General features: G+C 56.1%; 4 protein-coding genes across 4 annotated transcripts; 3 read left to right on the top strand and 1 right to left on the bottom strand.

Moving 5' to 3' along the window:
- Nucleotides 1-77: 77 nt before the first annotated feature.
- F5144DRAFT_480639 (uncharacterized protein) lies at nt 78-287 on the bottom strand (the record flags this gene model as incomplete). The annotated part of the gene is made up of 1 exon (XM_066785241.1): nt 78-287. A coding segment is annotated over one exon (210 nt), but the record flags the coding sequence as incomplete, so codon positions are not given.
- A 3,027-nt stretch (nt 288-3,314) lies between these two features.
- Nucleotides 3,315-4,360, top strand: F5144DRAFT_588437 (HAD-like domain-containing protein; the record flags this gene model as incomplete). Its single annotated transcript, XM_066789929.1, has 2 exons — nt 3,315-4,033; nt 4,243-4,360. 2 exons carry the CDS (start codon nt 3,315-3,317, stop codon nt 4,358-4,360), a joined length of 837 nt encoding a protein of 278 aa, XP_066648089.1.
- Nucleotides 4,361-4,783: 423 nt separating this feature from the next.
- F5144DRAFT_588436 (uncharacterized protein) lies at nt 4,784-5,935 on the top strand (the record flags this gene model as incomplete). The annotated part of the gene is made up of 5 exons (XM_066789928.1): nt 4,784-4,798; nt 4,907-5,177; nt 5,213-5,226; nt 5,469-5,647; nt 5,680-5,935. 5 exons carry the CDS (start codon nt 4,784-4,786, stop codon nt 5,933-5,935), a joined length of 735 nt encoding a protein of 244 aa, XP_066648088.1.
- A 1,521-nt stretch (nt 5,936-7,456) lies between these two features.
- On the top strand, nt 7,457-8,880 carry F5144DRAFT_22718 (ras-2 protein). Its single transcript, XM_066783181.1, has 2 exons — nt 7,457-7,888; nt 8,014-8,880. Exons 1-2 carry the CDS (start codon nt 7,784-7,786, stop codon nt 8,611-8,613), a joined length of 705 nt encoding a protein of 234 aa, XP_066648087.1. The 5' UTR covers nt 7,457-7,783; the 3' UTR covers nt 8,614-8,880.
- The last annotated feature ends 3,323 nt before the right edge of the window (nt 8,881-12,203 follow it).

Genomic DNA, 12,203 nt, shown 5'->3' with positions numbered 1-12,203 from the left:
ACTCATCCAACTGCGGCTCGTGGCGAGTGAGTTATCCCTGACCCTGCTTGCTGCAAGGCGCACGGAGTCTCCGGAAATCAGAACCCCCCTGGCCGTCCAAGCGAGCCTGGCGGCAGCTTGTTGAGCACTGTTACGCTGCAAGTGACGCCTGCAGATATCCCTGAAAACACGGGAGTTGAAGAAATGAAGACGCGCTTCCACACCAGGGTCTGAAACTCGCTTTCCTGTGCTGTGCAGGTGACGGCGTTGGTGTCCCGGTACTTCAATTGCGGGAAGCTCACAGCCCTACATTCTCTCGTCTGATTTAGTTATTTGGTTTCTTGGGGTTTGAGAGGACTGAAGAGTCGTCAAACGGGATGAGCAAACTGTCCAATGCTCAATTATCTACCTTGCTCAGAGCGTTACTCAAAGCCGATGCGAGGAAAAGGGGCAATGGCCGCCAGCAACCTTGCGCATGCTGTCGTGAACCGGTGAGCATCACATGTAACTCATGTGTGAGATATCACGTACATTGCATATAAACCGTCCATGGTGGTAGCTCACAGCGGCAGCACACCTCCGGTTGCAACCCTCCTTCAGTCCGATTAACAACGGCTGATCTCCGGCTGCAAGAAACTCAAAACGACAGCCGGTTGGCTAATTGGGAGCGGGATGCCGGAGTTAATGGGGTAGGAGGTCTGAATAAAGTGTGCTGTCCGAACCAGGCTCACGTCCAAAGTACCTACACAACTACTTTGTTCTATCAGAAACGCTTCACATAGTCTATGTAAACTGTACCCTCGGTGAAAGCCGCGCAAAAAAAACTCTTCGGTCAGAAGGGGTTGTTTAATATCCAGGGATTCCAACCTCCGTGTGACCAACCCGGTGAATTAAGTCAGCAATCTCGGTGTACGATGGGGACATGTGTCGATGGATCACTCCCAGTAGGCCCACGATCTGATCAAGGTCGACAACCGGGGAACGTATCCGGGGCGGACGGACCCTACGAGCCAGAACCCACCGCGAGACAGAGACTGAAGCCAAACCCCCCGATCAGACACCAGGGGCTGTCCCAGCGAGCGTCTTTGTGGGGGCGTCTGACTCGTACGTGTTGAAGGGTAACAGACCCTTCGTCAAAATCATGAACACCGTTTGTGTTTTGCTGCCGTCTCTACGCCGAGGGATACGGGGGCAGGATTCGGAATATGCCATGTCCCCTAACCTTGACCATGAACGTGATCATCGACACAACGAGCCCCGTACTGCTGACGATCTGCAGAATCCAATACACTCTGCTCATGACAGGCACTCACTGATCGTTATGAACAAGGGGCGAGGCCGTGAACCAAGAAATGCCGGTTCCGAGTATGTCTCTCAGCGAGGCGAGGTAACCGGTCTCCATCTCCCTGGTGTTGGCGCGTTCCGAGTTCTTGCTAGGCTCACTATCTCTCCTAAAGACACATGGGCCGTTGCGTATCCGTGAGCTGTTTGAACCCAACACAGGGCCTATCACAGTCGGCAAGCGGCGGTCTCGGGTTTCGTCTAGTGTTTAGTGTGCTATGATGGGAGCAATGCCGTGCAAAGCAAGAGAGACGAAGAACATATTGCCCTCGCCCCTTCTCTGGCTTACATGTCCATAGCCATTGACAGCCTTAACGCCCATCAGGTTAGCAGCAATATCGACGGCGACCACCACCATGGCTCCCACCGCATCACCCATCCCTCGCCAAACAATCACGCCATCTCCGGTGCGCGTGGCAGCTCTTCCAGTAACTCTTCCCTCCCTCCAGCTCTCCCTCCCTCTCCCCGGAGCCGAACCAAAGCAACCGACACTGCCGCAACACAACCCGTTTCCAAAACAACCACTGCCCCCCGCCTCCTCTAAATCACCAGGGCACGCACGAGCCCAGCGACAAACTCAAGCATATAACACAGAAGAAGCCCACTCCCCGCATCAACCGCCTCATAACAACCAAGCCGAGCATCAAGCAGCCATAAAACACACCACACCCCATCACCGGTGTCGGGTGAGTGGGCGGTGGGCGAAGGGGCGAAAGATCTGGTGGCAAACAAGGGGCAGGCTCGGAAAGAAAAAAAGAGAGCTGGTATAATCAGAAAGGCTCGTGCTCGGTAAGCAAAAAGCAAAAAGAGATAGCAGAACTGGTGTCGGTGACAGAACTTGGGTCAATAGGGGTATGTGTAACAGTCCAAGGGGGGGGGATGACGGGATGACGGTAAGACCGAGGAAAGTAAACAAGCCAAGACTGAGTGCTATAGCAACAATAAGGTAACGAATTCGCACACACTGAGAACACGCGTAGGCCAGTGGTGTGAGGTCCTCATTTCGATGTCTTGAGCTAGATCTTTCTGCCTTTTAACGTCGTAGGCCGCCGAAATCATATTCCGTGAGGGTTGTTTAGCGGCGTCTGTTGTTGTTTTCACACACAAGACGTGGTATATTTGTGGGTTACTCCAGCCTCCCTTGCTCTGCTGTGGGCATTCTGCGAGCAGTGAGTGATGGCCATGGGGCTTCCTTGGTCAGGTGGTTGGGATTCGATCGCCCGCATATAACGGCAGTGGGTGTTCTTCGGGAAGCTCTGACATGTACGGGCAGTGATAACGGGGTAGCAGCAGATTGTGATGAGTAGAAGCTCAGCGGATCGGAAGATTATTCGTATCTGAACTAAGAGTCATACTCGGCTATGGTGCGTTGTTACCGGTGATGCTTAGAAGCTGACCGGTCGCTTAAAACATACCGAATGACAGACGGTGTCATTCTGGGTTGATGATATCGGACGATAAACTCTCGATACGAGACAAGGCATCGTCAGTGCGATGTTCAAGATCGAAATGACTTCCCTGCCATCACGCGGGCTGAAATATGACCCGACCGGCGTCGCTGGCAATGACAGCAAACCGCCGAATGGTGCCATGGCAAGGGAAGCTGATACTAACTTTCGATAAGCACCACTCAACACTCTTGATGCCCCCAACCTCCGATCACTAGGATCTACCTACCCCTACCCCCGAAGTATCAGCTCCGTCCGGCATCGGTCGGACCCCGCTTCTCCGCACCCGGGCGACTCCAAATGTCATCGGAGGGCGTCGGTGGCATGTGATATCGGCTATTTTGTCGTCATACCCAATGACTCACCTGGAAGGAGAGACGGCGACAGTTAACAGTATATGCCCTTTACGGTCAACTTAAACTTACCTGTGTGCTTACCAGTGTGTTCTCAGACACTCCAAGATAACCCTCACGATACGCACATTCCCTCCCATCCCAGGGCACAACCAACCAACACCCAGTTTCCACCCCCCCTTAACAACCCACAATGTCCTCCACCCACTCCCTCGCACCAACCATCAAAGCCCTAACCTTCGACCTCTTCGGCACAGCCGTCGACTGGCGCAGCTCCATCACATCCGCCCTCACCGCCGCCGCCACGGACAAGCTCACCTCCCCAGCCTTCCCCACGCTGCCGGAAGCCACCCGATCGCGCCTCGAGTCCCTCACGAGGGACGACTGGGCCGCCTTCGCGCAGTCCTGGCGCAACGCCTACAGCAGCTTCACGCGGTCCTTTGTGCCGGGCACGACGCCGTGGAAGGACGTGGACACGCTGCACCGCGAGAGCCTCGTCTCGCTGCTTGAGGAATGGGGTCTGGCGGGGGTGTACGACGAGCAGGAGTTGGACGCGCTCAACCGAAGCTGGCATTTCCTAACGCCATGGGCTGACGTCGTGGCCGGCATGCGACGGCTGAACGGGGGATTCGCCACGGCGAGCTTGTCGAATGGCAACACGGCGCTGCTGGAGGACATGAACGCGCACGCGCAGCTGGGGCTGGGCCGGCTGATTTCGGCCGAGGACTTCAAGCAGTACAAACCGAGTGGGGAGGTGTATCTGGGTGCGTGTAGGATGTTGGAGCTAGAGCAGTCACAAGTGGCTATGGTGGCGGCGCACCTGAAGGATCTAGCGGCCGCGAGGGGGTACGGGATGCGGACGGTGTACGTCGAGCGGCCTGGGGAGGAGGAGTGGAAGCCGGATGAGGAGAGGTACGTGCAAGCGAGAGAATGGGTTGATGTATGGGTTGCCGAAGGGGAGGGAGGTTTCGAGGAGGTCGCGAAGCGGCTTCTGGTGTGAGAAATCTCTTTTCGGTGCTCGAGACCCTTTGGCTCGCCGGTTCCCTATGTTAACAGCACGGTTTGAATTGTCGAATGAGAGAAGAATGTCTTTGAAGGCGGTGATGGGGTTGGCGTTCCAGATCTATCCGCTTCGGAGCCGGCGGTCCATTCAATCCCCGGACCGAGAAGCGGGCTCGTGGGGCTCGTGGTTCTGGTTCGGTAGATGGCCTTGCCCACAACATGGGGCGTAGACTTTGAACCCCATTGGTTGGTGAAGCAACAATTGGCGTTGCGCTGGTGAACTTCTTTCGGTATCTCTCTTGGTCAAGCTCATGTCCAAGACCAGACTCGGCGGCTACTACCCATGTTCGTAAGACGGATATAAAACAGTTCGAGTCGACGACCGAACAATGAAAAAGAGGCGTGCCGCCACGTGCGTTGCTCGATTCTCACATCTTGCGTCGCGGGTGAAATGCCGACTCAAACTCTCCAGGGGACACGCGAAACGTTGCTTTCGTGTTCTGTGCAATCACCATACTAAGCCTAGGTTAACAGCATGCGCGTCTCGGCAACGCAAAGAACGCCCGTGGATCGTCGCCATGTCGGGTATCACAGACACCATGGCCATGGGACGGCCTGCTTTAGGAGAACGGCGAGCACGTCTTGGCCCGAGTCAGAGGCATGCCTGAAGCGGTCGTATCGATACTTTCGAGGTCCATGCGCCTGAGAGCAAACACAGGCGCACACACCACCGAATAATACCGAGTTCGACGAGGGCCGTCCGGGCCATGGGGCCGCCTCTAGACCAGGGGGGGTATGCGATGGCGGGAGAAAGCTTTCATCGCACTGAGAGCCAAGCAGGCTTGTGCGAACCTTCAAGCTTCATGCTTGAAGCTTTTGGGTCCGCAGCAGGTGAGAGGTCTCGTGCTCCATTTCTGCCAAGTGCGGACCGGACAGCGATGCCGAGCAGGCGCGGGGAAAGTGAGCTATTGCGTCGAGCACCGTGTCTCGCCCGTTTCAGCATTTGGGTGGTCCTTCTCGATCGATCTGAGCCGTCGGCCGCCGCACACACAGGGTCCGCCATTGCGGTGTGCATGCAATCCGCGCAAGCACGGCGTCAGCTCGTTTGACTGGAGAGCTTAGTTGTGCTTCACAACATGCAGCTAGAAATCCGACGGGAAGTGGGTTGACAGAAAACAGCTTGCAAGGCCTCGTCCATTCCGGGCGTGTGTGACTCGCCCCGATTGGGCCAACGCCGGTATCCGGTTTGTACGGGAACCCGGGCTTGTTGCCCCTCAACCCCGCCGGAAGGGAGCTTCGAGCACCTGCAGGTATCCAGTACCCCGGGTGACTTGGGGCCGTCAAGCTGCGACCTGTGCGCGTCTGCCGTCTGCACGGGGCACATGTTAAGGTGACGGTTACGGCTGGGCTCGCAGATTCAAGCCGCTGCCATTTCAAGACCGAAACATCGACGAGTCAGATTCGTAGGTCGCCTAGGTGTTGCAGGGAGAGGTGTCTGAACTTTGACGGGAGTCTTGGCCAAGCGTTGGGTGCTGCCCTCTCCTCGACTCACCTAGACAACTTTGTCACCATCCTTCAACTCGACTCGAGCTGTTGCCGAGGTACTCGATGTCTCCGAAATTCACTCAGTGTTTGTCCTTGCCGCGACCCTGCAGTCGGCCCGTCAAGGGCATGATCGAGGCCAGAAGGATTGGTCGCGGAGAGTGGCCATATCGCCCCAACGGGTCGGCACCGGCATCCGGACCCGCCGACTCAACCTGGAAGTTGTCGACCGCACGACTGTTTTACCCACAGTCCGGCCCAACTGGATGAGATGTGAGGAATCGTTCGATGGGTTCCCGAGTGATTAGCCTTCTTGCCTGGTCGGATCACCATCGCGGATTCCGATAAGCCAGAGGCCGCCGAGACGGTGCAATTCTGTTGGCGGTTCTTGCCGTGCGCAACCTATCAGAAAAAAAAATGAAAATCCTGGCTTGGAGGTCGGTCGGTCTTGGATATTGGAGACCGCTTGCGCACGGGAGCGGGCGTCCCGCGCTGGGGTGCATTTGAAAGTGACAGCTGGACAACTAATAAACAGGTCAAATTGTGGGGATATGGGGAGACCGTGTGTGTCGGTATGGATGTAGGTGTCATTGATATCGGGAGAGTTAGTTAGCATTGACCTCATTCAGTCTTCGTCCTGTTGCTGTCGTGATCGAGTTGCAGGCGCTGAACGGGGCCTCATCCGGTCATGCCTGAACAGATCAAAAATCTGCAATCTTTGGAGGCTTTGTGCAGCGGCGCACAAACAAAAATGGAGCCCTACTAACTACATCCATATTTCGACTAAGGTCGAGTTGTGTGGTTGGCGACAGGCTGCACCCAAACGGGAAACAGCAGCCGCGGGGAGCTGCGCGCAGGGAGTGGCTGATCTTCCATTCTGGCGAGGTGGTCTGGTTTCAACGGGACCGCTCGCCTTGTGGCAAGTCCCGCTCTCTGCAAACGCCCTTGCTCGGTCGGCTCCTGCAACCAACGGGGGTGCGGTTTCCATAATGGCAAGTCCTGTCCAGCCCAGGCAAGAGCTCCCCTGGAATGCGGGGGCCATGGACCTCCACATCTTCACAAGCCGGGCAGTTGCTTGCTTACACAGGCAGGGCAGGGCATGAGGCAGGTCCCGTTGCTTTTACTAGCAGATCCCACATCCACGAGGGCATGGGATAGGCCGTGGGAGAGGCCATGGGGTGAGGTGATGCGCAGCGCCGAGTCTGCGAGTTAGGTATCCTGGACATTCTCCCCAATGGGTGGGTGCAAGCAAGCAAAAGTGCGGGCGGTTTTGGCGGGGCACGAGACGCCTTGTTCGTCGTCTTCCTCTCTCCTTTTAAAACTCGCTCCAGCCCGGGATCTGTACATATGTTCCTGCGACCCCAGGCCTTGTCCCCCCCTCCCCCATCTTGTCTAGTGAGTTGAGCTCCGCGCCAAAAGCATGAAAAGCTAGGGCACCTGTCCTCCCTCCGCCCAGCTCCCATCCCGAATCAATCGGCTGCCCGTGCGCTCTCGGCTTTCCCTGACAGCTGCCCTGTGGCCCTTTATCCTAGCCAAGTCCAGCCCGTCTTCGCAATCACCCGACATCGTTCCCCGGGTCTGGCCAAGCAATACCCAGCGCAATCCCTACCACCCAGCAAGAGGCTCCCTGTTGCTTCGAAAAGACGAGACCACCCGTTTGGTCAATACTTGCTCCACAGCTCTCCATCACCAAAGGCTTGCTTGTCCACCGCCAGCCCCAAGCCATCCCTAAACCACCTAACCCCGGCAAGTTATCGCTGTCCCTCTTTTCCCGCTTGCAGAGAGGATTTCCGCCGACCACCGACATCTCGCCGCCGCCGAGAATCCCGTCTCATTCCACTTCTCGCTCCCACCTCTTGCGCTATTCTCCTGTCCGAGCCTAGGTCAACGCGAAGAAAGTGCATCTTGGTTGTCATCGCCCTGTCGTCGAAGCCGTGTTCTCTTTTTATTTTTATTTTAAGGGTGCTGCACATCTCGTTGAGCCCCTCCTCGGCTGATCCTAGCTCCCCCTGAGCTCGGTGCCACCTTCTCGCCGTCCTGCTGGTTCCCCCCATCCGATAACCGCACAACTCGCCCAAACACCGAACGGCAGCGCGATCCCTCAGAAACACAGCAAAAATGGCGGGCAAAATGGTACTATACAAACTGGTGGTGCTCGGAGACGGTGGTGTAGGGAAGACAGCCCTCACAATCCAGCTCTGCCTGCAGCATTTCGTCGAAACGGTACGCTCATGTCATTGACTCCCCGCTCACCCTCCTATGACGCTGCTACGGCTGCTCGGACAAGATTTCCCTAGCGCCACGATGCGGTTGCTGCATAGAACGCTCGCTGACATACCGTCCATTAGTACGACCCTACCATTGAGGATTCGTACCGGAAGCAGGCCGTGATAGACAACCAGGCGTGCATGCTAGAAGTGTTGGACACGGCCGGACAAGAAGAGTACACAGCACTACGAGACCAGTGGATCCGCGATGGCGAGGGTTTCGTCCTGGTTTACAGCATCTCGTCGCGATCGTCTTTCACGCGCATTAAGCGGTTCCACCACCAGATTCAGAGGGTCAAGGAGTCAACAGCCTCGTCGCCCTCGTACCCCGGGTCGCCGATCTCGGCTGCCAACCCATCCGCACCCGTCCCCATCATGCTCGTTGGAAACAAGAGCGACCGCATCGCCGACCGGGAAGTCTCGACGCAGGAGGGGCATGCGCTAGCGCGCGAACTCGGATGCGAATTCGTCGAGGCTTCAGCCAAAAATTACATCAATGTTGACAAGGCCTTCTACGACGTGGTTAGGATTCTGCGGCGGCAACGACAAGCGGCCTCTCAACCGCTGTCACCCACAGGCAGCAGCAAGTACGAAGCGTCCAGGAGGACCGACTCAAACTCCCAGTCAGAAAAGGGCCGTTATCGTCGAGAACGCCGCAGCCGGGGGTGTGCCATATTATGAGCGGCGACAGCAACCTCTTTTTTTGCCGCAGCTCTTCTCGCCACCGAAACCTGTCGTGGTTCGCACACTCTTGCTTCTTCCCATACCATTTCGCGCTCGAAGGAGGGCCAAACCGGTCATCTCGGACCGATATGCACAGTGGCAATCTCTTGCAGCTTTGAAAGCATTCCGTTCGGGTCACCGACAGCCGCCATCCCGGTCTCTTCCGATTTCTTGATCATACCCACCACCATTTATTTTTCCTTGGACCACCAGACACATACCGACTCTCCGTCCGGCGAATGGCGCATGAACCAAAAGAGGGCATCATTGGGGCGTAAATATCCATCCAAATCATGGAGAGGGGTGCACTTTTCTTTTCCTTTTTGTTCTTTTCTATCTCGGGAGAGAGTTTTTGTTTCAGACCGCGGCGGCTCTCAGAATCATGGCGGGAAGGGGATGCCTCCAGGATAGTCAAAGCGCGGAAGCGCTAGCGAGGTCGAAGGTTAACCCACGACCGAGGTGGAAAAGTGGACGAGAAAGGCAAATGGCCCATGGGAGGAAAAGAACCCGATGTCATTACACCTTGGATAGGGCGTGGCGGCGTTGTGGTCTGTTACCCCCATCCCCCCCACCTTGCCTAACCAGGAGATCTTCCCATCACCAAAAGGAAGTTGTCGGAAGGTAGACGTGCTTTCACAAGGACAAACAAATAAAAACCCAACCAAAACTCAGCTCCTGCTTCCTCATGACGCCTTATGTGTGGTGTTTTTCCTTCTTTTGCAAAAGTTCGACCCACCTTACCTTGTTAGGCGTGCAACCCGGTAGCTACTGTATAGGCGAGTCCACCCGGAGGCTTGACTTTGCAGTAGTGCGCAAGTGTTTCCCTGACCTTGACAACGCATACATCCGATACAGTAGGGTTGAAGAAGCGAGCTGTTTGTCGATTAGATTGGATAGGCCGGAGGAGAAGTGCGCCCCGCAAGTCAATCAAGGATGCAAGTGTGTGTGTGTGGCAGGGGATAAGAGCATGGCGTGCGTTCCTAGGGTCGCGCTGGGTGTTTTCTTGTGAGGGATTTTGGTTCTTCTGTTGGCTCGAGAACCGAGAGGACTGCTGGACGCTACCGTTGTCCTGGGTTGAAATTTGACTTCACTGGCAAGGAGGGCAATGGAACGTTGAACTCTGGGCTCAGCGGAAGTCAAATCTCAAACTTGCAGATTCTTATTTTAGGGGACGGTTACCGTTGCAGAGACCCAAAGCAGCTCAAGATCTGGATGAACACCCTCCCACTTGTTCACCGAACCGTTTCTTCCATCTCCGATCTACGTATGTAGGACAGTAGAAGAAAAATCTTCACCAATTTCCATTTCTTCCGGCCCTTCTCAAGTTCCTTCCTTCTCCGATACTGAGCACACCAGACAGGCAGTCGCAAACCTGAGCCTCTCCCCTTCTTTCCCAAGTCGAGGTCAACGGGTGGGGCAACCGGGTTAGGATTTCAGGTCAGAGCCAACCAGTCTTGGCCCGAGCGGGCATGCTGTACCCCACTTGGTGCGAGCTTTGGTGGGGCAGGATCTCCCCCAGCCGATTCTTCCCCCACCTGTGGACCCACACGCCCCGCACACACAAGAGCAATTTGTCCGTCCCCAACTTTGCACTGGCCAGACAGCGCACAATGCTGATTCGACTTGCAGAAAGGGAAAGCAAGGAGCTTGGAGCTTCTCGCCAAGGCCTCACTCCCTCTCTTTTTTGACATGGTCAATCCCAAAATGCGAACGAGAACTTGGAGGCGTCCATGCTGCATTTGGCTATGAGACCCGAGACCTGACAACGCCAGGCATCCATTATGTCTCAGATCTCGACTCGCGTTTGGCTCACAACTGGTGTTCTCATTCTAGACATCTACACTAATTCTTAGTTACCCCGATCTCTCGTTCTTTAGCGGCCTTTCGCATTCCTCGTCTCTCGCCAAACCACGCCATCTCATCCCCGCCATCTTTCTTTCGACGATGCCCGCATGAAGTACGAAACGAAGTACACTTGGAGAAAAGACCGCATGGGGCATGCTGTGTGCGTTGGCCAAGGCGCACAGACAAGGTAAACATCAAAGTCCTACCCACGCTGTACATACAAAGTATACTTTGTAGCGACGGAAGCCATGTGGACCTTTTCCGCATCCTTCCGTTCTTTCCCTTGGCCGGCACGGACGACGCCTGCTTCCGAAATCCCATCGAGATCTGCCAATGAGATATCGACATTCTTTTATGCATTTTTTTCTCTTTTCTTTCAGCCCCCCCAACGGCGCCGGAGTTAAGTTGAGTTAGTGACGCGTCGTCCTTTGGACTGCAGCAACAGCCAGAATCCTAAAAGACGATCCATCAATCAACTTGCGAACAGGTCTTCTCGCTGCAACAGCCCAGTCTGTGCTCTCGCAGCTTGCATTCACACCGGTCGGCCGACACGGCATCCTTCCCTCTGGTGTGTGTGTTGGCCTTGGACAGGGTCGGCTAAAAGAGAGACCAACAAGAGAAGAACCCCAAAGGTGTCTTCTGTGGAAGGCTCGGCAAACCGCCGTCCTGTCAAACCCACACTCGGCCCGGGAATGCTCAATCCCTGGTTAGTTAGTTGATCGCGAATGAAAGCAGATAATATCGTCCAGGGATGGCGGCAAGTTTTCTCGCAAGAAGGTGTTGGCCTGACCAAACCAAGTGCGAGACTTGCGTGGACCACCCTCTTTCTCCTCGTTCTGTCAAACTCAACCTTCAAACTCGAATTTCGGGCGAACGGAAAGAGTGGTTTGCTTTTTCCGCCAACGCCAACGGTCCTTTCGACGCAAATCCGGCTCCTCCCGGCCTCGTTGCAAGCGGCCGTTGTCATCTGTCATCCAATTTCCCTCTTCCAGCGATTACCATCTCTCCCAACCCCAACCCAGCCAGGGAACCCGTCCCGTACCAAAAACACGACACCCAATAGTTAACCACGAAAGAACCCAGCCAACCAGCCCAGCCTCCGTGTGTCCCCAACCCTGCCGCCCCCGGAAGGGCTGAACCTTCCGCCCAACCCGCCCATGGTCCGGCCCTCGGAACCCGGGACTCCGGACCCCGGCTCCCGGCCCTCCCCCCGGCAACCTCCTCCCCGGACCCAGCCGCCGCACACCGCTCGTCGCGGCTCCCTCAGCTCCCAGGCTCCTCGACCTCCACCTCGCTACGCTACACTAGTGTAAAAAAAAAACGTGACCAAACCAGCGCAACCCCCCCTTGCTCCTGTCGTACCCGGGGACCTGGTCCGGCTGTCTTCCGCGCTCCCCAAGCGGGGGTCCAAAAAGACTTGCCGAGCGAGGGAGGGGGGGCAGTGGGTGGGTGTCAAGGTGGTGTCAAGGTGAGATGGAGAAGCGCGACTTGCTGCTGCTGCGCCGTCGGGAGCGTGCCGCCCCTGGCTGGTTTTTGGCGCGTTTTCGAGTTACCCTGTCGACTGGGGCTCGAACCTTCTCTTTCCCTTACACAGTAAATCCCCCGGGACGTTGGATTTGGAATTGGGATTTGGGATTACACTAGTTGTTGACCCCCCCCCCCCCCCCCCAGGCCTTTGTGGTGAGTTAGTGATTTGGAATTGG

The sequence above is a fragment of the Chaetomium tenue genome, assembly GCF_020726465.1.
Source record: "Chaetomium tenue strain MPI-SDFR-AT-0079 chromosome Unknown F5144scaffold_1, whole genome shotgun sequence".
NCBI classification, from domain to species: Eukaryota; Fungi; Ascomycota; class Sordariomycetes; order Sordariales; family Chaetomiaceae; genus Chaetomium; species Chaetomium tenue.
The sequence above is the reverse complement of the archived record's forward strand: the minus strand, read 5'-3'. Positions and strand labels throughout refer to the sequence as shown.

What these genes read in the sequence shown, in the direction of transcription:
- F5144DRAFT_22718 (XM_066783181.1), top strand. Translation starts at nt 7,784, where the DNA reads ATGGCGGGCAAAATGGTACTATACAAACTGGTGGTGCTCGGAGACGGT. An exon ending in TGCAGCATTTCGTCGAAACG is followed by an intron (nt 7,889 to 8,013) that starts GTACGCTCATGT and finishes ACCGTCCATTAG; the next exon opens with TACGACCCTACCATTGAGGA.